This window comes from Panthera leo, chromosome B2 (genome assembly GCF_018350215.1).
Source record: "Panthera leo isolate Ple1 chromosome B2, P.leo_Ple1_pat1.1, whole genome shotgun sequence".
NCBI classification, from domain to species: domain Eukaryota; kingdom Metazoa; phylum Chordata; class Mammalia; order Carnivora; family Felidae; genus Panthera; species Panthera leo.
Genome location: NC_056683.1, coordinates 140,718,390 through 140,745,614, shown reverse-complemented (window position 1 = coordinate 140,745,614; position 27,225 = coordinate 140,718,390). Strand labels below are relative to the sequence as shown.

General features: G+C 46.2%; 1 protein-coding gene across 8 annotated transcripts in view; it reads right to left on the bottom strand.

The window, feature by feature from the left end:
* ARID1B (AT-rich interaction domain 1B) overlaps positions 1–27,225 on the bottom strand; it is a 447,597-nt gene that overhangs the window by 35,979 nt on the left and 384,393 nt on the right. For 5 of the 8 annotated variants that reach the window (XM_042940136.1, XM_042940142.1, XM_042940137.1 and 2 more), the window contains 3 exons: positions 22,566–22,893; positions 20,664–20,792; positions 5,454–5,599 (listed from right to left, as the gene is read on the bottom strand). In XM_042940136.1, coding sequence (XP_042796070.1) covers positions 5,454–5,599; positions 20,664–20,792; positions 22,566–22,893 — 603 coding nt within the window. The remainder of the gene's footprint in view (positions 1–5,453; positions 5,600–20,663; positions 20,793–22,565; positions 22,894–27,225) is intronic. The other 3 variants (XM_042940140.1, XM_042940143.1, XM_042940144.1) reach the window with 1 other exon arrangement.

Here is a 27,225-nt window from a genome sequence, read left to right as displayed (position 1 = left end):
CAAGGAACGACAGCCACACCATCCCGGGAAGGTGGCAAAGTCACGGACACGCGGCTCCAGTTAAGGCCTGTATCTTCAAAGGTTCTAACGGATAGTTCTGTTAGTATTTGTAATAAATTATGCCTAAATATTACTGTTGAAAGACAGAAAACAGTAATATTCTTCTTCGTGCATGAGATGTGTTAACATACACAAAACATTTTTTTTTAAGCCTAAAGAAGTGGGACGATATGTATTATCATATTTAATGATAATAATTAACACTGATTTAAAAATCAGACTCGGGGTGCCTGGGTGGCTCGGTCAGCTAAGCGTCCGACTCTTTTTGTTTTTAATGTATTTTTTTAATGTTTATTTGCTTTTGGGAGAGAGACAGAGCGCAAGCGGGGGAGGGGCAGAGACAGAGGGAGACACAGAATCCGAAGCAGGCTCTGGGCTCTGAGCTGTCAGCACAGAGCCCGATGTGGGGCTCGAACTCACTGACCGTGAGACCATGACCTGAGTCGCATGCTTAACCACTTAACTGACAGACCCGCCCAGGCGCCCCAAGCGTCTGACTCTTGATTTCGGCTCAGGTCATGATCTCATGGTTGGCTGGTGGGATCGAGCCCTGCGTCGGGGGCTCTGTGCTTAACAGCGGGGAGCCTGCTTGGGATTCCTTTTCTCTCTCTCTGCCCCTCCCCCCTGCACGTGCACACATGCTCTCTCTCTCAAAAACAAATATTTAAAAAAATATTAAAAAAATAACAATCAGACTTAGATGAATTTAAGCATATCTGTTGGTTTGAAATTCCCTAAATTTCTTCATTCTCTGTTATATATTCTTAAATGGGCATTTAGGGTATGCAAATGTAAAACCTGTCAAGAGTTACATTGTGTTATTATTCTGAGAGACAAATAAGGAGAGGGTTTAGAGTAACAGTTTTATTTAGTCCTCCTGCCTTACATTGCAAATTTTATTTTAGTAAATGGATCATAAGGTCTTTCCTTACTGTGGCTTTTACTGTTCCTTTTGTTGAAATGCTTACTTTTTGACTTCTTACCAGAATTCTCAATGAATCACTGCAAAGAGCTATACGCCTCCCAGGGCGATGACACTCCAGGGGCACTATTTTTTTCTCCTTTCCCAGAAGAGAAAGACCACCACTATTGTAAGGATGTGTTAAATCAAGGCCCTGTTCTTTCTCCCATTGACATCAGTAATCCAGTATGTAAAGTTCAGGCATAAAAAGGGGCAGTAAAGGGTCCGTGACTGCAGAAGAGCCGTGTGAGCACCGTAAATACATTTCGAGCACTAGCCTCTGGCTTCACCACCGAAATTTAAGAGCTAGAATGATTTCTTAAAGTAAGTGCGGGTCAAGGTCCTGAGGCAGTCATTCCACCCTGGATTTAATATATTCAAAAGGAACACGAAGAACATATGGTGTGAGCAAAACTGAACTCAAACATTCATTCTTACTCTCTCGGCTTCCTTCACTTAGTCTCCCTACAAGGCGACAAAATCACTCCCAGAAGATGGGGAAATGGGACCAGAAACACACACACACGGCTTGTTCTTTTCATGGTAAACAATACACCATGCCCCACAAAATATTTTATTCCTTGTTTCTGAAAGCACTGAAGGGCCTACCTGCGTGTGTACGTCTGCAGATATTCAGGACCATTTTCACACGTGGCTAATATATAAAGACCGCCGTTAACATAACACATACAGAGGATGTGAGAAAAGCTCAGGAGAAACCCTTCTCTCTGACTGGATCGGCGAGGCCTTGAGGAAATCTGCGGACACCCATCTATGCCGATGTGCCTCCACGGGGGCAGTGTATGTGAGGTGCACACCCCCAGCATTTCCATCTGCGGCCTCTCTCCATCCCAGCCAGCCCAAGGAAACACGCGACCGGAGCAAAACCAGTATGCTTGCTACGCAGCACTGCTTCAAGGAAAGCAGCTCCTGTCTGCAGTGAGCTAGAGCGATGCTCTCAAGAAAGCCCCAGCTGCATGTGAAGTCCAGAACCACCAACGAACTTGGCATAATCCCGGGGTGCATTTTTTCCCCACTTGAAGAGATATGGTTTTCATAATTTAATATACCTTTTACATCTTTGGGGGTGGGGTGGGGAGGGAGGACAGCAATTCACCTAAAATCACTAACTTCGTGCAAGCAAGCAAACAAAAAACCCGACAATCTTTATAAACTACTTAGACAATCGACAGCCAGCAATGGTGTGAAATACCCCAAACTTCTTTAGTGAAGGACCCTAACGTCTCGAGACAGAAAACACCTATCCATCTGGTAGATTTATATTCTAGGCAGAGTTTTATAATTTTTCTTTTAAATTTCAAAACAGCAAAATACCCCTAAATTGGTGGTTCGTAAGCTTTAGCACGCACATGTGAGAACCACCTGCGGAGTCTGTTGGGAATCCAGACTCCCGGACCATCCTCAGAAATTCCGATTGGGCTGCCGTAATCTGTAGTTTTAACAAACATTCCAGGTGATAGGTGGTTCCTGACTTTTGGGAACGCTGAAAGAGGCTGTCGATACCGTGCTAGTGAGCTTGCCTCTTTTTCCTTGGGAGGGCTAACGGAGCTAGTGTGCCCCATCCTGGTAGGACGGCAATAGGATATCGCATTTGGTACTGAGCAGCGCTAGGTGGGCAGGAAGATCTGGAATCTGACGGGGCTCTTGTACAATAGGAAGGCCTGAGAACAGCAGTGTGTGGCTGTTCATCTGCTATCTGTAGGTTATACTGATGGAAATGTCCTACATTCTGCAGAGCGACTTCCAGGGAGGCAAACTTAGAACGACAGATGGTACATACATTTTCTGGAATTTAGATGTCTTCTTTAAGATGATGGCTTATACAAAGACAAGTATATGACTAATGAATATTATAAAATGAGACACAAGTATAATATAACCAGTAATGCAAGTATCATATAAAAGGGTGTATTTAACAAGGCTATACGTGATTTATAATTTTGCCCATAGCATTACATAATTCTAATCTTTTAATGTGAATAGTTTTTTTTTTTAAAGCTCTTTTAGAGGGAACAAATCCCCCCACTGCTTACCACCCCACCTCCCCTGCATTTTAAAATGAAGAAATAGTTGTCACATTCATACTCACACTGACTCCATTTGAATAATTACTTGCTCACTGGAGCCTGTAACAATTTGTCACTACACAGGGAGACTGTTTTTGGCCCTGTACACTGTCTACAGCACAACGGTTCGAACTGCGCAAAGAGGGTGCTGGAACGTCTGCCGCATAAGCTGCTAACGGAAACTCAGCCAGTCCCACGCCCAGCCCTGGACACTGTGGGCGTCATCTTCACTTTCTCCGAAAGGGTCCTTTGGTAGAGGAAATGCTTTGCCGTTATCACCGGCAATTGATATGCACGAGCCCAGACCAAGTAGGGTGATGTGATGCTGATCACAGCCTTTTTTGGCCCAACTCTAGGAAAGTCAAGAGTCCACCTTCCGACCAAAACCCGTCAGGAGCCACTCGGTAACGTTCTGGGTTCCCCTGTCGTTCCCGTTTCCCTCAGAGATTGTAACACAGTGAGAGCGGACTGACGTGTGCCTATCAACAGATACGCAGTAGAGGCTAAATCATCCCTATTCCTTGGATGTGCTAGATGACTACTTTCTATCAGGCTGCATTGGACTTAACCGAGCTGGAAAAAAAAAATCACATAAATGTGTAGAGGAAAATTTGATAAATACTTAAATTATTAAAAATTCAATATCTCCAAATATACCATGTGATACAAAACTACTACTTAGCCCATACAAAAGTGTGTGAGGATAAACGGCCTTTTGTCGAACAGTTTTCCTCTGAATTATCTGAATAATAATAATAATAAATAGAAACCCTCTCTGTGAATCTCCATTAAATTGGCTATTCCTTAGGAACACATAAATCTTCTTAGGCAGGGCACCGTGCCATCTGTTTGTGGTTGGTTATTTTTGTGGCTCTGGGGTCCAAAGGAAAAGGGGAAAAATGAGTATTGCTAATAGTAGGTGAAAATTTATTGTGTAGTTTTAATGCTCTGAAGTAATTTTATTTCAGCAAGCCAGACAAAACACATAATGTCATAACCCAAATACGCTGTTACCTGGGACAGTGCTGAGAAGGGAAGGGAAGCTTCTGGCTGACAGACTGTTCAAGAGCCTTCCCCTTTCATCTCGAATGTAAAAACATCCCCCTTGCTGGGATGAATGACCGATATCAGGAAGGGCTGTTCTGTTTATTTAAAAACCTTCATTTTCTCCACTAGTTTCTCTTTTTTCCCCCTCTTCCGCATGCTTTTAAAGAGACGTAATCAGGGAATGGCCCTATTAAATTAGACCTGAGAAGCCAACCCCTCAGAATCTTGGCGGGGATGCCAGCCCAGCCTCTAGCTGTCCGTTCAGATGGACAAAGAAACAATAGCTCCTGGGGTGGCCTTTCAAAGATGGACAGGTCAGCAAGGTGGCAAAAGGCAGAGGAGATGAAAAAAGGTCGTAAGAGAAAGCCAAGCCTCTAACTCCACAGTGCTTTTCGAATGCATCATAAAACAGTGCGGGACACACATGACTGGCTACACAAAGCTCTGTGTTGACCAAAGGAGAGAATGCGACCCGAACAGTGGTCACCACTCTAATCGGTGCTAGAAAGGAACAGGTCAATTGCGATCCACAGCGTTTCCTCACGTAAAGAGTAGCGCTCACTGCTGGGTAGTTGGGGCTTGAGGAGGTGATTCAGGGTCTAAGCAATCCAAGGACACAGACGATTTGCCCAGGTTTAGACATTTTCGATACTTCCACAAACTGAGAGAAGACTCTTACTGCACCAATCAGATGGGATTTGGTAAGAACGCAGTTGTTGGCATCACAGAGTGGGTTGAAACAATTAAACGTGACACAAAATTTAAAACGGCGCATTAAAGAAAATTGTATACGATTCCTCAATGGAGACAATCTGCAAATAGCACTTAAGGAACAACTATCTCCACATACACATTTCAAGGTGAAAAAATACTTCAAACCCCCTTGTTCTGCGCCTGAAATATGATTTTTAAGTGTTCAGCACCGTCACTACCGAACGGAAGATCCATTCTGTCATTGGGACCTCTTAATGCTTTGAATGATACCCAAAGACAAAAAGAACATAGTGTATGCAGTGAGCAAGCAACCCCAGCGACACTTAAGAATACGTCCACACGTTGCAAAAACAGAGCGCGGAAAAAGAATTTACATAAAACGTAATGTGACCCTCAACTCTTAACAGTAGTTACATAGGTTGAGCAAGTTTCCAGGCACAGAAAAGTGGACTTTTCCCCCCTTTTCACCCAATGATTCCATTGCTGTTGTCTCTGTACATTCACCGGTGCAGGCCTAAGAGGAAAAGAGGGAAAGGGTTGGGGGTGGGGGGGCAGCGCTCAGGGCACAGAGCCGCCTCGGTTACCTGTTGAGCTGTTCACCATATTGGGCGCCATGCTGTAGGGGGGTGCCTGGGTGTTCATGAGCCCAGAGCTGTTGTTGACGGGCTGGCTGTAGGGAGAGCTGGAAGCCATAAGTCCACTCTGGTTCATGCCCGGGAAACTGCCTTGCCTGTGTGAAGAGAGAGCACAGGTATACATACACTGACCGTGCACGCGGGCAACACTCTATCCCGGGGGTCATTTCTCATAATGCACATATGCAAGGGGTGGGGCTGCTGTTTTCCGTGTTTGCTTAAAATAATTGATTTCCTGGACAGAGAGGCTGAACTCTTGCTAAATAATGACTTAAAGCACTGTGTAAAAATTCCAAATAATATAGATTCCACAAGTAAATTACACATTTTAAGTCATGTCAAGTGTTCCACGTTATGATTTCTATAGAGGAATATAAGCAAGAAAGGGGGAACTTGAAATAAGAACAGGAATTACAAAAGCAAGCAAAATTAACTTCTAACATTTAAAAAAGATTTGACTCTTTATTGGCATTAAGTAGTTAGTATCCTCGTATCAAAAACCAGAAGTCAAGGGATGAAAATCAAATGGGCAGTGTGGGAATGTTACTTAAATTTTTTTTCCTTTGACCTAAGTTTTCTGATATAATGAATATAGGAGAAAGCATTTCTAAACGCTTCAACCTGATTATTCAAGGTTCTGAAATTAGGTACTATTAAGAACACACCCATTTCCCCATATTGACATCACACAGTAAACCTCAGACTCCTGCTTCTTTTTGTAGGATTTCTTGCGACAGGAAGGAAGGGAGCTTAGACTGGCTGAAAGTGTCCCTAAAAGGCTCCGGGTCACCCCTCCCTGACTGCGACGCAGACTCATGAACCTAAAGTTTTGGTGACTTGATTTCACTGGTTTTGTGTGTCCGTTCTATGAAAGACGAACTTCTCACTCTTGCAAGAGGCCAAGGGTATTTCTGCGTCTGAAGGAGACGACTGTGGTGCAAGGGTATTTCTCTGCTGGGCCCGGGCCTGGGGAAGGGGAGGTTTGGATGGCACGGTGTGGTTTAATGCTCGCAGGGAAACCACAAGGTGACAAGACAGGTGATGGCTATGTGGCAAAATCTGGGAAAGACGCCACCCACTGGTGTACCCAAGCTTCTCCTATGTAAATAGTTCACCTGGAGAAAACTTTTCAAACTTTCATTTACTGGTGTTTACTCTCGGGAGTAAAACTAGTAAGAGGCGTAAAAATCCACACTTGCTCATCTACTCCAAGTGAGTTATGATTTTAAGCCCCTCCACCTCCATTAAGTCGTCATTTGATGGCTTTTCGTGTGTAATGGTAAAGTATGTTTAAAGAGATCCTTTCAAAGCTTACCCTAAGTCATTTTCAGAAAAACACAATATACAATCTTTTTGTGTAGCAGTCTTCAGTGGATTCAACTTTCTGGCTCGTAGAAAAAGTTCAAACATGGTCCACTTGAAAATTCAAAGTATCAAAGGTTTGAGTGCTTTTCTTCCTTTTAAATATCACACAAACTATTCTAAACTGGCACTCGATGATAGCTTGGAAAGAACATTCTAGCAGGCTGAGAGACTAACGGTGTGAGTGTGGCTCTGGGAGAAAGGGATGTTACTTCAGCCTTGAATTCTGAGCTCACTCAAGTGCCACTTCAAATACTACAGACTGCTGAATCAGGATGATAATACCCACTGCAGTTCATTAAGAATGTATCTGAGATCATCCAATGGCTTCTGATTAACCTCCAGGTCGTCAAATACTCATAAATACATTGCCCGGCAGCCATAAACATATTCCTGTACGGTTCGGGTCTTAACATCAGCGTGGAGGTTGCCGGCATTAACTCAGACAGCTGAGGTTCCCTTCTGGGGTGTTTTCATTCAAACAAAACACAGTTTCACGTTCATGTCCCTGTGGCACCTGCTGGGACTGCTCTCCCAATTTGTTAGCAGGTTAGTCACCTGAAGAGCATCCTTAACTCAGGAACAGGTTGGGTTTTCTGAAGACAACTTTCAAGTCTCAGCCAATGGTGACCCGCCGTCGTCCATCAAGATCGTTTCAGGGGCCGCCTCCTTTGTGAAGGCTGCCCTGTCTCCCCCACCTGGGAGCTCTGCCTTCCCCAGACTCTGCCTCTGACAACCCTCTGCACTTTCTTTTGTGTATGGCAACAATTTATGTGCATGCCTGGGCTCTTCTAGGCAATTCTGAGAGGAGCAAAGGAGCAACAGACAGCTACCGCAGAAAGTACTTGCTAAATAAACCGAGAGAGAACATTTTTACCATTGTAAACAGGTTTCTTCCAAATTCAGTTTCACATGTGGTGTGACTAACATGTGCATGAAACACATGGTCCTTTAAGCACACCTGCTTATAACTCAGGTGCAAAAGAGAATCCGAATATGAAACCCACCAGGCAGGTGGTTAAATGAAGTAATGACCTCAGAGGCTCCTTGTAACCCTAATCTAGGGTTTCTCCCAAGTCTGCGTGGCCCATCTGCAATCACCATAAGATGATGAAGGTGTGCAGGAGAAGTTAAAGAAACCCTTAAAGTAACAAAACAAATTAAAGATTTCGAGGTCGGTGCGTTGGATGTCAGCTGCTGCGTATAATGGTCCTCAATGAAATCATGCCTGCAGTTTGAAAAGTCTGGTCAAAATGCCACAGGTCTTCACTCTGCCACCAGTCACACCTTCCACTGTCACTGGGATCTGGGAGCAAATCTCCTTCAGTCTCTGGGCCTCAGTGTTTGCATGTGGCCATGGAGGGACCAATAACAATAATAATGTTCATACTTTACTAGGTAATTATAAATGTGCCGGGCACACTTTCTAGGCATTTTATACATGTAACTTTTTAAATTACCTGGAGGAAGGTAGGTGGAATTATGGTCACATACAAAGGAAGAAAATAGGGATCAGAGAGATTGAATCACCTGCTTAAGGACACACAGCTAGGAAGCGTCAGAAACAGGATTCCTCAGGCCTGCTTTCAGATCAGTGTCCTGCATTTCTTTCTCCAAGTGCAAAGTACACAGGCATACAGAGCCCAGTGTATACCTTCCTGTCTACTGTATTCGTCTGTGGTGATAGAAAGCTGACAAATGAAAATGGTGCTTTTCTCCGGGTTTCCGGGACACCTGCTTCTAGGAACGAGTTTATCCAGAGTGCTGCACGCCTCTCAGGGATCCAAGTAGGGAAGTGGCCGACAAAGATGCGAGTCTTCCCAGCAATGCAGGGCATGCGCGGCCATGAGCGAGGCATCTGGCCACCTGTCTAAATGGGGGAGAAAGCCGGTCTTTCATCATCATAGAAGAAATCCAATTCATCACTGCTTTGGAAACTACTGCCAGGATTATTGGTAATTTTCAACGAGCAAGAGGAGCTTAATACTAAAAAGAGCTTTCTGCTGACTTTTTGGAAATTGAGACAATTTTGTTTTGTGGAAGAAAACGTAACATGGCCGCCTGGCTAAGCCGAGCACTCCAACTTATCACGGTGTCGCTAGTATGAGAGGATTTCTGGGGGCTCGCGACAAAAAGCTTATTTGGTTGGGCTGACTACCATCACTCGGACCACAAAGACCTCCAAAGAAGTTGGGACCTTTCCAGAGGCGGCACTCGCCGGCTTCTAAATCCCTTTCTGACCACGGCACCGTTTGCAATGCTCCGAATGGAATTTGGAGAGCCGAGAAGTAAATCACCAGACATTCTCTTTTTCAAAACGAACCAAGAACAAAACAAAAACAGGCGAAAATACAAACTTTTGAAACGAAGGAAACATGTTCCGCGTAAAAGCCTACCAAGATGTAAGCTGGGCCCGGAAGAGCAAAGTGCCCTTCCCTGACCTGTGGGTGTGTGAATTCCTGGGCTGTCTATTACGGGGCGACAGGCTCAGGTGGTTTTCCTCCCAAATTACCGCGGTCCCCTGATGCGGCCCGTTCCTAACCTGTGATAGTTGTGGCAATAAATGGCCAATAAGGCCCGGGGGTTGGGGGGACTGGACTAACATTTAAAAGTAATGTTTAGCTGCTGTTGTGCTGCTAACGTAACTACGGGGCGTAGCGCCTGGGCCGCACTGAGTGGGAGGCGGTGCGTCCAGATCAGGGCTGACCAAAGGGGCCACCGCTTACCCAGGCCTGGCCTTCTGTGACAAGGCCCTGTTCCCTTATGCCTTTGCAAAGTCAAAGTCTGAGGTGGGGCGCTGTTATTTAAACACGGGGACCCGCAGAATCACCGGAGGAACGTTATTTAGATCGATCGGTCTTTGGTTGGGACTGGATGGAAGTGTTTGAGATCTGTCATCCTATGACAAAGGCCAGGTTATTATAAGGAGGATAGTTCAAAACTGGAGCCTACGGAGGTATTTCCCGAAAGCACTCCTCACTCCTGCTTCTCAATCTTCACACGGACACAAGTAATATATATATATATATTCCTTTTACTCACTTTGGAAATTTCTCAAATATTACACATTCATCTGCCAACAAAGAGATGGCTCTAGGGAAGAAAAAAAACAAACCCAGAAGCAAACACCAACTTTAAAGTGACCGTTTCCAATGGTTCACTGAGAAGATACAAAGCAGTTAAACATACCAGTATGAAATCCTATAAAGAGTAACCACATACTCCTAAACACCTTGTTTTAAAGTCAACTACAATACAATTTAAAATAAGATCTGTATATGGTTTCGGTGCTTTAAAAGAATATTTAGGCCATACTGTCTTAGCAGTCACCACTATTTTTTCTCAACAGTGGCAGATGGGGAAGTGTGAAATGTGTATCTTGAAAATGAATGGATTCCCGATACAGCTCTTTGGAGAAGGGTCGGGACAGACAGAAGAAATAGTCTGGAAACAGGCACCACACGAGTGAAACCATGTCATTTCAGTCCCAGGGGCAAGCCACCTGGAGAGAAGCTCCACGCAAGGGTTCTAACAGAGCCACTGAAAATATCACTCGTGAGTTCTGTTCAAAATTGGAAAGTATATGACTGCCACATACACACGCCTTCCTCTGTATGGACTGTCAGTGTAGGTGTAGTTTATGTAGCCAGAAAGATTGCTCACTGACAAAATTAATTAGGCTAACAGTGAAATTTGGGGCACTCTTTCACTTAAACTCAATAGCGATCGGAACCAGGAACTCGCATCTTCGAAAAGCCCAGTTCCAGCAGAGTTTATTTTTAGAGAGCTCTAACTGCATGCATAACATTACACAGGATGCCCTATTTTAAATGTGTTCTCAACAGACACTGTTTTCACACCCATGTCCACAGTCACTGGCAGAATGCTTTCAACCTGAGTTACACAGTATCTTTCTCAAAGCCTCACCAAGAAGGAAAATTTGGTTGAAACTGGTTTAAATCTAATATCTGAAGAGGGAGAAACACTGCCTATGTCCCCCAAACAACATGATCAAGACAGAAAAGAAAGCCGTCCAAGCCCCAGCCCATTTGTGGTGTGACCAATCCATCAGCCCACCCGCAAGGACACACACATCAGCAACTCGGGGGGCAAAGTAACGCTACAGTTTCAACAAGCCACTCGCCCTGGCTGGGAATCAGTCCTGGGGAGGTGAGGTGGCATGTATATCCTTAACCCAAAGACAACAGATAGAAGCGTCAATGACTTAGAAACAGTAGATGCCTGGAAAAACACACAGCCACACAGGGGAGGGGAGGGGAATGAAGGGGGGAGGGGAGGGGAACGGAGGGGGGAGGGGAGGGGAACGGAGGGGAAGGGAGGGAATGGGGGAGGGGAAGGGAGAGGGCCTTCGGGTGTCTGGGAGCAGGGGACAGCAGGCTGACTAGCAGGGAATGAAAGTGGGGAGGGAGGGAAGGGCCACGTCACCCAGGGCTTCGGTTCTGTAGGGCTGTGTCTGTTAGGAGAAACAGAGAGACCGGGGGTTTTAAGCAGGAGCAACTTGTTAAGAAGACGTGTGATCGGAAGACGCCGTCCTCGGACTGTGGGAGGGAGGACACACTGGAGGCGGGAGGGGGGGGAACGGCTGTGGGGCTGAGCTACTGTAAAAGTCCAGGTAAGATACGGAGCTGAACGGTACCCTGGAGGTAAACCGGGAGGGACCTGGTGATGAATTAGATGGCTTTGGACATGTGGCATCTGATGTGGCCCTGAGTTCCCGAGAGGCAAATGTCATGCGGGCAGCTGGAGGCTCAGGTCTGGGAAGCAGAGGGAGGGGTCCTAGAACTCATCTTTGCTCCCTGCTCTCGTCCAATCCTTCTTGAGTCTTTTTGTCTAAGATTCTCCCTCGTGAACGTGACCTCTTCTGGGGCAGCCCGTCCCCTTAAAGAAGGCTGAAGTGTGTAGGATATCAGCCACAAAGCTAAGAGTCATGATCATTTTCCAGCTGTAAATTAGTAACGCCCCAAACCCTTTGGCAATTGATACGTTTCGGTTTTATTTTTTCCTTTGAGAATGGGCAAAAAGGAAAGTTACTTTTCAAGAGCTCCATGAAAAAGACGCTTTCAACGGAAGGGTAGCGGTCACTTTGTTAGCTGTTCTCGAGAAGGGTCTTTTGCGTGGATATATATTTAGTGGCTAACTCCGCAGAGTCCAAGTTCTCCCCGGCACGTCTTTGCCACGGCCCAGATCACGTGGGCGGCCCACAGGACCTCCCGTTCGTCCTCACCTTTCTTCAAAGAGCCGTATTTTCACCCCTGCATCCTGGCGAAATGATTTCCACCAAGCGCCGAGGAATACTGCATATTCCACCCTGATTTCCTAAAAGGCTGGAACATCAGAAACATTTCTTCCCTTTTTGTTAACTACCTCACGCAGACTTCTCAGAGGGTTCCAACCTGTTATCAGTTCTGCTCCTGGCATCCCTGCTAAAATGCACCTGTTGTGCAATTTCAAGATTAAGTGCTTCTTTTTTGCCTCAGTGCAGGTCACCCGTTTCAGTTGTTCTGAAAGCAGCGGACTGATCTTCCCCTCCTTTCTCAAAGCAAACAGGAGAACAAGTAGAGCTCAAGGGTTTTGAAGCAAGGGACTTCCTTGTCAGGGTGTGAAGAAAATGCAGAAACTGGCTGCCTGAATTTTGGTAATTGATAACGAAGAAGGTTCTCTGCATCTCCAAGTTGATTTTGGTTTGTTGAGCCCATTGTTCTGTTATTAAGAACCGTTTACTGGCAATCGCACGCAAACGAACGGCAGGTCTCCCTTCTGAAGATGCTTCACTCAGAGGTTCTGGTGTTAGACCCTGTTGATCCCCAGCACACCGGCTGCCTCAGGTGCAGGGTGGAGACAAAAGCCACAGGGGCAGGAGTGGGTCCCCAAACCTGCCTCCTCCCTCTGAGGGGTAAACCCCAGAGCTTTGTGGCCTCTGGTACACATAGCTTCCCACTGGCTTCTGATAAGGACGCAAAGAGCATAGGCCCCCTGGTCTGGTGAAAATGAGGTCCACTGTACCTCTTATTTTATTTATTTATCTATCTATTTATTTATTTATTTATTTATTAACATTTATTCATTTCTGAGACACGGAGCATGAACGGGGAAGGGGCAGAGAGAGAGAGAGAGAGAGAGAGGGAGAGGGAGACACAGAATCCGAAGCAGGCTCCAGGCTCCTAGCTGTCAGCACAGAGCCCGACGCGGGGCTCGAACCCACAGACCGTGAGATCATGACCTGAGCTGAAGTCGGACGCTCAACCGACTGAGCCCCCCAGGCGCCCTCTGTTGTACCTCTTGAAGGAAAAACTAGTTGCCATTGATGTCACCCACAGAAAGAAAACCGTGCTCTTCCCTGTGTTAAGCCAAAGTTCTTTACTTAAAAAAAAACAAAAAAAAAAAGGTTTATCTTGGGATCATAAAACCATTAAGAAATGATCGTGAGTAATTTGTGAGGGGGGCTATTCCTTTTCAGTGATGGGAGTACCTGCCCTTTATACAAGGACACCCCCTTCCTGGGCACAAGGTACAAGAGAGAGTGAGGGGAGCTATTCCTTTTCAGTGATGGGAGTACCCACCCTTTATACAAGGACATCCCCTTCCTGGGCACAAGGTACAAGAGAGAGTGACGAGGGAAGGTCTCCTTACAGTTACCAGAACCTCAGACACAGGGCACATATCAGCTTGACAAACGCCGAGGACTAAGCAGCAACTACCCAAGAACGAAGCCGAGTGATGTTTTAGGAAGGAGGTCGTTAAGAACGCACAGATCTCATGCATTCACAGACTTCTTGTACCTAAATGGACCAGTCTGTTGACTGAAAAAAAGAAAGAATCTAGGTCCCAAGATCTCCATCTCATATCCTTGCCACAGCAATAGTCTGTAAAATCCTCCAACAAACAATACTCTTGTCCAGCACTGTGGTGCCAGGAAATATATCAATACAGTCCTTTCTAACTTAAAAAAAAAAATCTTCATAAAATTCTTACAGATTTCCTGAGCTAAGGGCAGCCCTGGGCCACACAGTTACTCAATTTATTTAAGCAAACGCTGTTCAGAATTAGGGTAGAATGTTGCAGGAAGAGCCTGAAAAATAGGAAGGCGGAAACTGGCAAGCTCTTACCCGGCATTAAACACTCAAAGGCCATCCAGCAAGAGTTAACTGGCAAAGCACGGGACAAAGCGTTCAGGTTCTGAAGCTGCGGGTTTTTTGTTTGGTTTGTTTTATTTCACTCTCTTAATGGAAGTGGAGTTCGGAATAAGAATGAAGGTCAAGAGTAAGAAGGGCCTTTGGGAGGTGCCCCCACGTCCTTCGTGCCACCAGCGAAGGGGTTCCATGAGCGACCAGAGAGCCCAGCCCCTTGCCCGTGGTCTTCGCAGGTCACGCGGGATGCTTCCCAAACCCCAGACGGGGACAGACTAAGACACAGACCAGATGCTCTTTACCACTTTTAAACTCTTCCGGCTGCCCTCAGCCCTAAACACCGTGGAGGCGACGAGGTTTCAGACACTTCTGGTGTCGGCCGTGTGGCCAAATGCTACCACCTGTGATGTGTGTGACTCCGGGGACCCTGCCCTTTAACCCTGAAGAGCCCGGACTGGCTGGGCTGTGTTGCTGACCGTCTCTGGGGACGGGTGGACTATAAAACTGATTCTGGAGACGACCCTCCCAGCTGGCCTGGGGGGCTGTGTCAACTGTGGGGCAGAGGTGCTAGCAGGACCCCAGGTCAGGCCAGGTGGCTCAGACAAGGGAGCAGACAACCGATGCAAGGCTCACCTGGATGACAAGAGCCCCGACCCAACGCACGCGTCATCGTGGGTCACCTGAGATGGTGAGGACGCACCCCGCTGGGAGGGGCTCAGACTGGGACTGGATAGGAGATACTCTGAATGAGGGAGGCAGGTCTAGATACGGTGGGAAACTGGGAATGTTCCAGAATATGAGGAGCACACTGATGTCTGAGACGAGGACAAAAAGCAGACAGTCAGAGGGACTCGGGGAGACCACCTTTGCCATGAGACGAGAGACTGCCAAAGCCCGAGTTCTGGTTTCTGGCCCGCACAACCACTGGTTCCTCGGAACGCTATCCAGTGACCGAGGCTCCCGTCCAGCGTGCTCCTCATTCAGTATCCACCAGGTTCAAACACAGGCATCCGAGTCTACACTTTCCACTCCCTTTTCTTCAGTAGCAGGAATCCCAAAGGTCAACCCTCAGCCAGCGTTCCACAGCAGGGTCCCCACGGGGCTATGAAAAACGCAGGCTCCAGACCCTCCCCTGCCTGTGGCTGCGGTGAGCGTGTGTATGTGGTTAAAACGCTTGCCTGGTAATAACCACTTGTTTAGCGAACGTCACAGACTCTAGTCCATTAAAGGTTTGCTGCACAGTTCACACTCTGATTCCTTGGATCTCATTCAACTTAAAAAAGAAAAAAAAACTCTCTTGGTCTTTTAAAAAGTAGTGCTTTACTAATTTTTGATTTGAAGACTAATAAATATACTTTGTAGTTACGTGATAGTTCTGAAACTATGAAAGATTTGATTGAAATCGTAATCTCAAAATACCAACATAATAATTCTCAATTCTAAATTTTGAAGGGGAAAGGGGGGGGCTAAAAATTAAGCACAGTATTTGGATGATAATGCAAAGGCTTACATTTAATTGCAGCAATAAAAACTCTACTTAAGTCTCAGAAATCTTTTCTTTGTCTTCCAATAACGTGACTTTTCCAATCATAGCTATTATTCTAAAACCTAAGAGTCTAAAATCCAAGGGGCTAAATTCTTTGTTAATACAAATCACTCACAGCCCTTCAGGCTCACGGACCCCACTGTAACTGGGGCTTGACACATTTAGAAGTTTTTTGCTCCTTCCCTTTGACATTTTAATGCACTATCTCCATTAATGTATTTCCACATCGGTGGCTCCCTGCCCATCAGCAGAATTGCGTCATACTGGCTTGAAGGAAAATAATAAGGAAAAAGTGCCTTGCTGGCAAACAGCAACGGGGAAAATGAATTATAAACACACCTCCCTAAAGAACAGCTGCCGGCAGACGTGTGTGTATGCGGTGTGCACATGAGACACAGACACCAGCAGCCTGTGTATACCCGAGAGGACAGACTAATCCAGTCGCTTGCAAGCGGAGCCAGCTAGTCCCAGGCAGAGGAAGACCACCGGTCGAACTCTCCTCTGAGACATTCGGCCACTTCAGCATCAACACAGGTGAGGTGCTACGACGGATCAAGCCACCTTGTGGCTAACGTTTCGCGGCAGTGAATGGGTGGCAAAGGTTAAAAAATGACGTTAGTTAGAATTCCCAAACTCCTCTTTTACTAGAAACATTCTAACAAAAGTGATTTTGGCCACCCTAGTATTTGGTACGATGTGAGTATTAAAACGTAGGTCTCCAGACTCATGGTTGTGAGAGTAGAAAGATGCCATTCTAGGCAACAATCATAAGACTTTCCAAACGGACTCATTTTTGCTCCTACTTTTTTCCCCTTAAAAGTAAGAAGTCTCAGAGTTTTCCTCCTTCTGATGTTCAGTCAGTCCACGGGGGTGTCTTTTGGGGACAGCAGGAGGAAGACGCACGTCGCTTGTACCAGCCTCAGCAGGTGTATGCGCTGTGGGATAAAAGGGTCGGCTCAGAATCCTTACTCTAACGGCTCCGCTCCAGTCACAAGAACGCAAGATGTGGAATCGTTCTCGGGGGGCAGGCAAAGGGTGAAAAGGACAGGGATTCAAACCCACCCATCAGGCAAGCTGTCACCGCATCCCACAAGGTGGGTGGTCGCGGGAGCAAGGACTCAGGCTGCGCGGTGGATCTACAGGGGGACGTGCCAAACACACGTGGCCCATCGGGGAAGCACGGGGCGGGCCAGGGAGCCAAAGTCCAGGCCTCAAGTAAGAAGTAGGATCCCCACCAAGACACTGGCTGATCGCTGGTTTCTAACGGAAGAATTGCCTTTAGACCTGACAGAGAACCGAAATTAAGACGTTTTCCTTTTAAAGGGAAAAATCTATTGAGACAGCACTAAATGAAGGAAGGAAGAGCGGTTAAGACCGGGAGACAGAGCCGATGCCTGGCCTGTAGCTGACGAAAGGGTCCTGAGCCGGTAACTCGAAGACACTCGTCTCCTCCACCACAAAATCAAGAGGCAGAGGCCTGATGACACCTCAAACCCTTCTAGCTCCAAGACGCTACTGCTCTGTCACCGAAAGTACATCCTCTGGGAAAGGAGAACGGAACACTTCCCTTCTGAGGAAGATACCGTCATAAAGATCTGGGCCAGAAGTCTGACGCTGGTCATCTCAAGTCACCCAAGACTCGATTCAAGTTGATATACGGGGGTGCTGGGGGTGGCAGACTTCAGGGAACCAGGCTGTACCCGGGCCTAAAGGTGTAGGGCTTGTCAGGCCTTCTGTAAGTTCACTGAAGTCGTGCATTTCCCTTGGAGCTCATTCCCAAGAAAACAATCTGGATAACTCTGATATATCCCGATCCACACATCGGCTGTATTTGGCAGAGTGGTCAGCTGTTGGGACACTAGCAGGTGCCACTGGGAATGGATGAATGGATGCAAAACACACGTCCATGGCTGAGGGAGATTTTCTTGTGTGTGTGTGTGTGTGTGTGTGTGTGTGTGTGTGTGTGTGTGTGTCCTAGGGTTCGTGGTAATGCTTCTTTAGGAAGCAACAGGCCAAAGTCTCTCCTAAACTTCTGGCCAACTTTGGCTCCCCTCTACAGACAATGTCTCAAGTCTGTCCAGCATGGTCTACAGAGCCAGACTGAGGGGGAAAGTCACCTGCCGTCCCTGAACTAGGCTTTTCATAAGGTCACTGAATATTGCCACCTCTCTCTCATGGCTTCAAAAGAATACTACCTACTAGAAATGCTTTAAAACTAGGGGCACCTGGGTGGCTCAGTCAGTTAAGCAACCGGCTCTTGGTTTCTGCTCAGGTCATGGTCTCATGCTCTGTGAGTTCACACCCCACATCGGGCTCTGTGCTGACAGTGCAGAGTCAGCTTGGGATTCTCCCTCCCTCTCCCTCTCTTTGCCCCTCCCCTGCTCGTGTGCGCTCTCTCTCTCTCTCTCTCTCTCAAAATAAATAAATAAACTTGAAAAAAAAAAAGAAATGCTTTAAAACTAAACACAGCAATGCATTTTCTGAATAAAGTCTCTCTGTATGGCGGGCAGGACATCTTGCAAAAATATTACGTGTAACTTATTAATTCCAAATGATTAGATGAGATCACACAGCTGGTCGAGTACCCAAGCAATAAGAGTCACCGTATTCTACCGTAAATCCTCTGATAATCAAAAGGAATTCCTTCACTCGAAAGGTCGAAATGAAAAAACCCGATTCTCTCTGTTTCTTCACTTACTCAGTGCAGCAGGTGGGTTTTACCCTTAAAAAACAAAGTAATAAGATGGCTTCCAATCAGTCACGCCTGTGTGTTTTCCTCTGTCCCGTCTCACACGCAACGAGCTGAGAAAGCCTGGAGCATAACTGCCATAATCCGTCATTTCTCACGGAGAGCTTTCGGGTTCTAATAGCACACGCGTGCACACACACTCACGCGCTACACTTTTGTCACTAATCTGTCTTTTTTCAGGTTCCTTCAGAAGCTCCGGGCCCTGAGGGATTCTGACTTGGGAAAGAAGTCATTTTAACAAACTCTGCGAATGCTGTGTTTCTGAAAGGCTGGAGCCACTTCTTCCCCCAAAGAGACACTGACATTTAGTGAACCGGTTTTTCAAACTGCCGACCTGACTTCCACCCGACAGAGCCACCAACGGGGGACGAAAACGACAACAGAAGCAAAAACATGAGTTCGCTGCCACGAGCTGTTAAGTAAAGCAAAAGCATGTTGAAACCAAATTTCTTAACCCACAGCGCTAAAACATGTACTCTGCATGTTTTCTCACATTCAAGCTTCTGCTTAAAAAAAAAAAAAAAAGGCACAACAGGTTATATGTACTTGCAAAGTGAAAAGGAAGGAAGGTTTAAAATAGAAATAAAACTTTCTTTTCTTTCCTTTTTAGAAAGAATGCTGTAGACATGAAAGGCAAAAATCAGAGCTAACAGGGATGGGGCCACAGAGATGAGCCTTCGCCAAGTGCGCTTTGTAAGATTTACGAAGAGTAACTCCAACATCTATCTTTTTCTTATTTTTAATTAAAGAGGAGGTGTTGTTTTCTAAGGAAGCTATCTGGATGCTGCTGGCTGAAACGCAGATTTGATCTCCTCGTGCTGGTTAGCTAACATTGATTTTCTGCCCCAGTGGAAGAGATTTTACTCTGATGCATGCCATTTAAATTCATTTTACACAGCTGCTTAATGTGGCTTGGCAAGGCACAGCCAAACTAGCTTTGTGGGTCTAAATAGGACTCCAGAGTTGGTAAAGGACAGATCCTATGGATTAGCAGCTGATGAGGAATGCTTTTCTCCCCCTACTGTTATCTTCCTACTGATTCATGAAGTGACCTTGAAGGTACCACAAGAAGGGAAAAAAGAGGAAAAGACATCTTCCCAAAAGAAGTCTGCTTACCTAATTATATTTGTTATTTCATTTTTAGGATTATGTTTACAAAATTCTATATTTGTTGGCCCACATTTAGGACCGTGTTTACAGGATTTAGAACTCTCGCCTGCAAAATTATCGTTTGCTCTCGCTGTCTAAATAAATGTATACCGAATACAAAACTAGTGACAGGCTCTCTGTTACGTATTCATAACAAGCAGTAAAAGCATAGTTCTAGAAGTTTAGTCTTTAAACAAAGCCAGCTGACTGTTCTCTGTTTTATTTGAACCAAAAATGTGGTGTGTTTCTACTGAAACTACTGAACAGCATTCAGTCTACGTAGGATAATCTTACCATTGCAACATGCAAAACAGTATCAATAATAACATTTCTGCTAAGTAAATCGCTCAATAACGATATGCTTTAAGAGCACTTATGAACCTAAAAATGGTGACAGCCTGTTGCTATATAGCTTTGCAGTAGGAAAAAAGAAAGCTACTTTTTGTTGCTGTATGTAATTCCTGTGTCGAAATGGATAATAATATGGCAACACCATGTTTCGAAAGAAAATTCTGCGTTGGATTATTTGGTTGAGTTTTTCTGGTGACTTCAATATTCTAAAACTCCTTGGGAGAAGGAAAGAATAGAAATCTTTGGCACAGGTATCTGCTCAGGGAGGCTGGAAAGAATCCCCTCCTAAGTCCTATTAATAACCTAAGTCCTGTCTCCTGCAGTGGGTCTCTCGTCAAACGCGGCCGCTGCTCTCTGAATTCAGGGGTGTGTGTGCGTGTGTGGAGCGGGTCACTGTCGTGGCAGAGATGACAATAACACAGTCATGATCACGGTGCTACACAACACAAGTTCCCAGACAACAGAGGGACGACAATGGGGGAGATCACGCCAGAGCGGGTGGCTTCATTACTTTTACGGAGATACAAGTTTTTCTTTCCCTCTCAGGCATGAAGGGAACAAGCCATGCCAAAAGCCATGCAGAGACAGGATCTGGGGGACAGCATGCACGCTCCCACCGCCACTACCACAGTACCGTTCAGAAGAGTGAAGAACAAAACAGAACAAAACGAACCAAACCCCCGAAACAAACAAAAAGGAACGAAAAGACAACCCCCTCTGGGATGGATCTCCTCTTAGGTCTTTCACTTTCTTGTTCTGGGTGTTCCTTTCGCAGCCAGATGGCACGTTCATTAACAGTTTCAAAAAAAAAAATGCCCAGGTCCCGCAGCAAGTCAGGGTATGTTGCTACCTACCCGTACTGGTCAGGCTGGTGCATCATGGGAGCCTGAGAGTTGCCATAGTTGGGGTGCTGGGAAGAAAACATGGGGCGTCCGCCAGCCCCAGACTGGCTGGGATAAGCAGGCGACCTAATGTATGGTGGCCTAAAGCAGAACAGAAGAACAACTTCTTTGGATTTGTTCTGTAGACAAGTACGAATCCCCCTGTCCATCATGTCACCTCCACACATAGGTGCGGGGGGGGCTACAGAATGTGGCATAATACTCTGTACCGTGCAGCTGCCTGGGAGGGGAGCTGGAGAACATTCCTTAAAAAGTGGGGGGGGGGGCGGGGTGAAGGACAGGGCAGAGGAGAGAGAAAAGTGAGATTCTCAGATGTAATCTCAGTTTACGCTGCTGAAGTGGAGCTTTGACTTCGGTACAAGCCAAAAAATACACGGGCCCTTGCTGAAAACGGGCAGTGTGTGAAGGCAGGGCTTTGGAACTGCCTCCTGGTCAGAAACAGGAAAGGAAAACGCATGGATGTGGATTTATACGTTAATTTATACAAAATGATATATAAACTGATTCAGGAAGGGAGCATAGCAAGACTTTTTTATCAAGCAATTATGTCTTAATATCTGTGGTTATCTTCTCCCCGGGCCGCTATCCGAGGCCTCATCGTCCAATGCAGTCAGGTACTTTCTACTTGAAAATAACTTGTGCTTCAGGAGGTGCAACAATGGACAATTAACCCTAAATTAGAGCTTCAATTGGACCAGGCAAACCAGTTTTCACGGACAGGTTTATTAATACATTCCCTAAAGTCTGTGAGGTTCAGGTTAGTATCTGGGGTTCAGGAAATTTTAAGTAATTATAATGTGGATGAGAGAGAGAGAGAGAGAGGATGATTGATTTTCTTTTTGATTCCTCAAGGGAAATTTATTTTTATTTGGAGCAAACAGGGAGACTGAAGGGGTCCCTAACATTCCCCAAATAGCAGCTTTCAGAGGAAAAGTAACAAAGGACACATTTAAACACACACACATACACACACGCACATTTTTCTCTCCCTTTGACAAAAATCTGATTCCTCTATCTTTTCTTCTGAAGATACCGTAACTTCAGACATAGCTGTCAACGTGCTTTGTTTTAAAACATATTTTAACATATGCTAAACGTAATTTAAAACATATTCATAAGTGCTTCCTTTAAAACTAGTCACTTCGGTCATAAATTTTTAATTAAGTACGTTATTTTTATATAGGTTCAATATTTGCTTCAATCATTTTAGAAATCAAGATTAAAAACAAGTGATTGAGGCAAAAGCCTTGCTCTATCAACTTAAACTTTATGAAATATTATCTTTGCTTTATTAACCACATTTTGGTTTGGACAGAGAGGTATGCCCAGAGAAATAAAATATAAGAAGATGACATCTATAAATCTCACACGTATACATTTAGACAAACACACACGATACAAATATGTGCATAGACGAGGTTTCTATTTTATAAAGATTTTTATGGTGGGGTAAAAAAAAAAAAAGAAAAAAAGAAGGTGGTTCTTTTTCAGTGTTTTCGATCTTAAAAGCCTAGTTTTTCAGGCTTCACACTTTCCTGCCTAAACCTAGCTGTTCTAAACGGAACCATGAGATATGCCACTGCTCTGGGCTGGTTATAAGGACTCCTCGCAGTCATTTCAAAGAACCTCCCACAACTCAGATTCCTTCCTCGATGTCTCCCGGAACGTGTTCTGTCGTTCACCTGTCTGTACTTTGCGGTACAGAAAACATTAACACCGAAGGAACGGCCGAGCAAAATCGCACTCCACTGCTCCCCCCCACCCCCCGCCCCGGGTGACCCGGGTGACGATGTAGCTCTGTGCTCAGCACGTGCTCACACGTCCGCACCCAGACCACCTGCCCCGACGGCATACCTGCTTTGTGCCGAGTTTGCAGCGGCCTGCATCACTGCGGCAGCTGCCTCCTGTGCCTTACGGTTCACGGTTGGCATCGGTGGCCCCATTCCTGGCCCTCCCTGCTGGGACATGCCGGGAGAGCTGGGGGTCATGCTGCTCATATTTCCAGGAAACGGCCTGTTCTGCATCCCAGCTGATGGCATTCGTCCCAGGGGCATAGCACCACACGGCTGGCTTGGCCCTTGTCCGTGCATCTGGTTGTTGGCATTGATGCCCATGCCGGGCCCTGGGCCGCTGTAGCTCGCACTGGGCACCCCACTATACGTTGGGGGTCTGGAGTAGTTACCTAAACAAAAAGTAAACACAAATTGAAGCCTTTTACTTAGTATCTGTACTTGTGAGGACGGCCACGAGAAAGACTTCTCGTCCAACAGTGTGATCAACACAGAATATCAGCCATGACCCTTATTAACCCTTCCCCTGCTGGCACCGACGAGGCGGGCTGTGGCAAAATAAGCTATCTTGGCACATTCCAAGGCAAAGAGCCACGCAGGCCCGCTGAGAGAGGGAGGGGACAATCAGGCTGATCATTAAAACAACCTATGCACAGGCGAGGGATATGCTAGCAGTGAGTGTTGGTGCTTCAACACACCCAACGTTCACATTTCTGCGTTTTACCCCAGAATTATTTCAACCCCTAGTCCTTAGGAACGTGCCGCTGAGACTGCATGACTACCCCACTACTGCATGCGGCAGTCATGACAAAGGGCCAGAAAGACAAAATGCACATCTGGTCAAGATTATCCTCCAAAACCCCACAGGAGGGGTCACATGGAAACTCAGCATTGGTCCAGCAAAGCAACCAGTTTTTCTCTGGTGTTGGGAGCAGGGTTTTCGTTTTGTTTTGTTTCCGCCTTGAGCATCAGATAAAGCAGCTCGCTTGTGCTTGGTACCATGTCCTCGGAAATATGGTTTCACGTACTAGCACGACAGTCAACGCGGTGAAGGGGTGGTGGCATCCGGGGGGGGGGCAGACAGACCCCCCCGAGCCCCCATTCACGCTGGCGCATGCGCTCGCAAGGAGAGCAGCAGCCTCAAGGACCCCAATTATTTCAAAAGTTTTCTCTCTCCTTCCACACCTTTTACTTTGACTGAGTGTACATACATTAAAGGCATAAGTAATGTCGTTCCAATAATAACAATTGCAGAGAGTAACTGCTGAACCGTACTGTGTTTGACATGCTGGGTTAAGTGCTTTACATCAATGGTTTCGTTCGCTTCTCCAATAACCGTATGAAATACATATATAAATGACCATGATTCCATTTACAAATGAAGAAAATCGACAGCTAGTAGGTTAGGATTCAAGCTCCAGCAAAAACAGGTTCTAGGACCCATGTAATTAACCAGTACGATATGCTGCTTTCCCACAAATGATTATTGAAACAAATGTAAAAAGCATTTGCGGAATATGGATAAGCGTTTCTCAATCGATCCTTACTGCTTTCTGGAAGAGTCTCCTTGTCAAAATAACGTAACTGTTTTAGGCACAGGGGATATAAAATTAAATACAATTCAATTCCTACACTCAAGCTGCTCACCGTGTGTGTGTGTGTGTGTGTGTGTGTGCGCGCGCACGTGTGTGAGGTGTAGCAGCAGTGATAAGACAAGAAAAAGTATGAACGCAAAACCAGAAAGATAATGTACTGTTAAAAGTGCAAGAGAATGGAGAGCAAGTCTGCTTGAGGGGGGAGGGGGTCAGCGTGACAGCGTAGTTCAGCGAAGATTTCTTTGCTGGGCCGTGGCCTCAGGAACCCGTGGGGGGCAGGCCCTGGGACCTGGGAGCACTGGTGCTGAGTGAAGGCTCCACACATACTAACTACCAGACCTCAGCTCATTCTCCTCTTTCTTTTCCCATCCTCTTCTCCACAAAGCAAAGATTATCACCTCTAATATGGTCTGCTTGAGGAGTGGTTGCTAGGGTTCAAGGGCATAAAGTATGTAAAGTCTTGCAAACACAGAGTCAAAATGGTAGGGGTTAGATACCTGAGTGGCGAGTAAGGCAGAAGAGAGGACAGCGTGCACACGGCACAGCCAGCCAGAGAGCAAACGATCTCCAGATAAGTCACGGAGGAGCTCTGTGTGGCTGGGACGGGGCCCCGGGGGAAGAGGTCAGACCTGCATGGTCTCGTGTTCCAGGCCGCCAAGTGTAGGGTTTATTTGGAAGATAAGGAGGAGCTTCCCCAGGTTTTCCAGCAGAAACTGGATTTGACTAGTAAAAATATCAAAAGCAAATACTTGATATTTACTATGTGCTAAGCTCAGTTCCAAATTCTTTGCATTAACTCACTTGATCCTTGTATCAGACCCAAGAGGCCCCTATTATTACACTGCTCATTTTAGAGATGAGGGACCTGAGGCACGGGACGTCGGGGAGCCTGTCTCGAGGTCAAGTGCCCGACGGGCAGAGGAGCCACGGTTTGCACTCAGGTAGTCTGTGTGTACAGTTCAGAGTCCAGGCACATCACACCGCCGTGCAGCCTCTCAGATGCTTAAGGAAAAACCACACTTACGTAACGTATCATCACGACAGGAGAACCAGGTTTTCTTAAGCCCACACATGTAAAGCAGCATGACCTACAAATCCACAAGAGATCCGTGGACTTTCAACACTGACTGGGTACTTGCTCTCTGTTAGGTGCATCACATGAGCTTTCTTATTTGGGTGTCGTGAAGAGTGTTATTTATTGCAGATGGTACGGAAGCCACCATTCACTAGGACCATGGGCCGCCACACTCTCTGTAAAGGGTGGGGCAGTAAATAGTTTAGACTGTATGGGGCAAGACAGTCTCAACTCAACTGCCTCTGTGGCTCCGACGTGGCCAGAGGTGCTATCTCCACAAATGGAAGCGCCTGTGTTCCAATAAAACTTTATTTACAGACACAGGTGGTGGGCCAAAGTGGGCCATAATCTGCTGGCCCCTGCTATAGACCAATCTTGGGACAAACTAATGAAGTGCTCCACCAGCATGGAAAGCGACTTGTTAAAGCCAGATTTCTTTGACCCCGGATGTCCTCTGGAAGGCTAAAGAAAGCCTAAAGAGGAATAACAGAGGGAGGCACTAGCAGTTGAAGGAACTGGAAAATGGAGAGAAAAACAAAAGAGAATAGAGGGAACAGGAGAGGTTTGATGTAAATTACTTCAGGACCACCGAGTTACATGCGGGTGGGTCTTTTATGGCCAGCTCCTCAAATTTAAACTGCCTTCTCGTAAGACGACACTCTGCCTTTGCAGAAACAAACGTATGCTGTTTCCAAGTAAAAGGTAAAACATTCACTGTTTATCAATTTCAAAGTTCTTTATAAAAAGTTCTTGTTTCAGAGTCTCCCACCCCACAGGACCCCACATAAGGTCCCCGTCTGTCTTCCCGTCACAGCGTCTTGGTGGAAAGGGCACCTTATGCCTCCCCGGCTTGTGAGGGACACGGCGCGGTGGGCAGGCTGCCGTCCTGCCTCTTCCCACGCCTCCTCAGAGCGCAGTCCTCAGAACGCGTCTCTGGGGGCAGAATTAAGATTTCTCCTCTCCGCCCTCACTGACCTCACACGCCCTCACTTCCAGACAGCCCGATAACATCAGTGAAGACAGGGCTCTTTTTTGGCTCTTGCTTTTATTAAAAATAAATCGACTCATTCACAGCTCGAATGCAAATGAAATTAATTCACATACTCATTCGATTACCAGTTCCCACCCTCCCCCAACACTTGGTAAGTGACTCATTTGGTAAGAAACCTTACTCAGTGAAAACATATGTACCCTTTGCTTTCGAAGGAAATGAAATAACACTTTAATCTTGTTTTAGAAAACAAGCATTTAGACATGCTTATCTCAGACTATACCCACAGTGCGGTTTTATTAGAGAAGAAGGTTCCTGATTTTGTTGAACTCTGCTTACGGGGGGAACAGAGAAATTCCGTCACACTGGGTTCCTGTACTTGGGGTTTAACCGGCAGGCAGGAGCTGTACTTTAATGATCCCAAAGGAAAGAAAGGATGGCGATGTTCGGTTACCCTGGACCCGACCTCATCTATCTCATTCGTGGCGTGTGCGAAAAAGAGCTGTGTTTCCGTGGCTTTGCTCAATTCAGCAGCCAGGCGGCGTCCTGCCATCGGGCGGTGGACGTGCTGGACCACAACCACCAGGCACACCCAGACATGCACGCAAAAGCACTTGTGCTTAGAAAGGCCCGTTGAGTACCGGGCTCCCAATCTAATTTTCCTCAATCAGTTGGGTTGATTCCATGAATCGGCACTCAAAAGCACACGTCGAGGGAATATGTTCTAATTATAGAGGCCTCTACTTGGTGGAAGAAATACAAAGTCCCCTTTTCTTCTCCTTGAAACTCTAAAGACTTTCCTCATTAAACTCACATGCCTGGATAAAAATGCTTTCTAAAGGCTTTAAATGGCTTAAGAGGCAGCGATGGACAAAGCGCAGGCTCTAGAATTTGGGTCTGAATAGCGGCCTGACCTTGGACAAGTTACTTAACCTGTCTGCACATCAGTTCTGCCATCTGTAAAGTAACGAGAGTCGTGGGGAATAGGTATGGAGGGACTAGGACAGCGCCGAGCACGGAGTCCCCTAATAAACGACCGTTGTTACTACCGCCATCACCATCG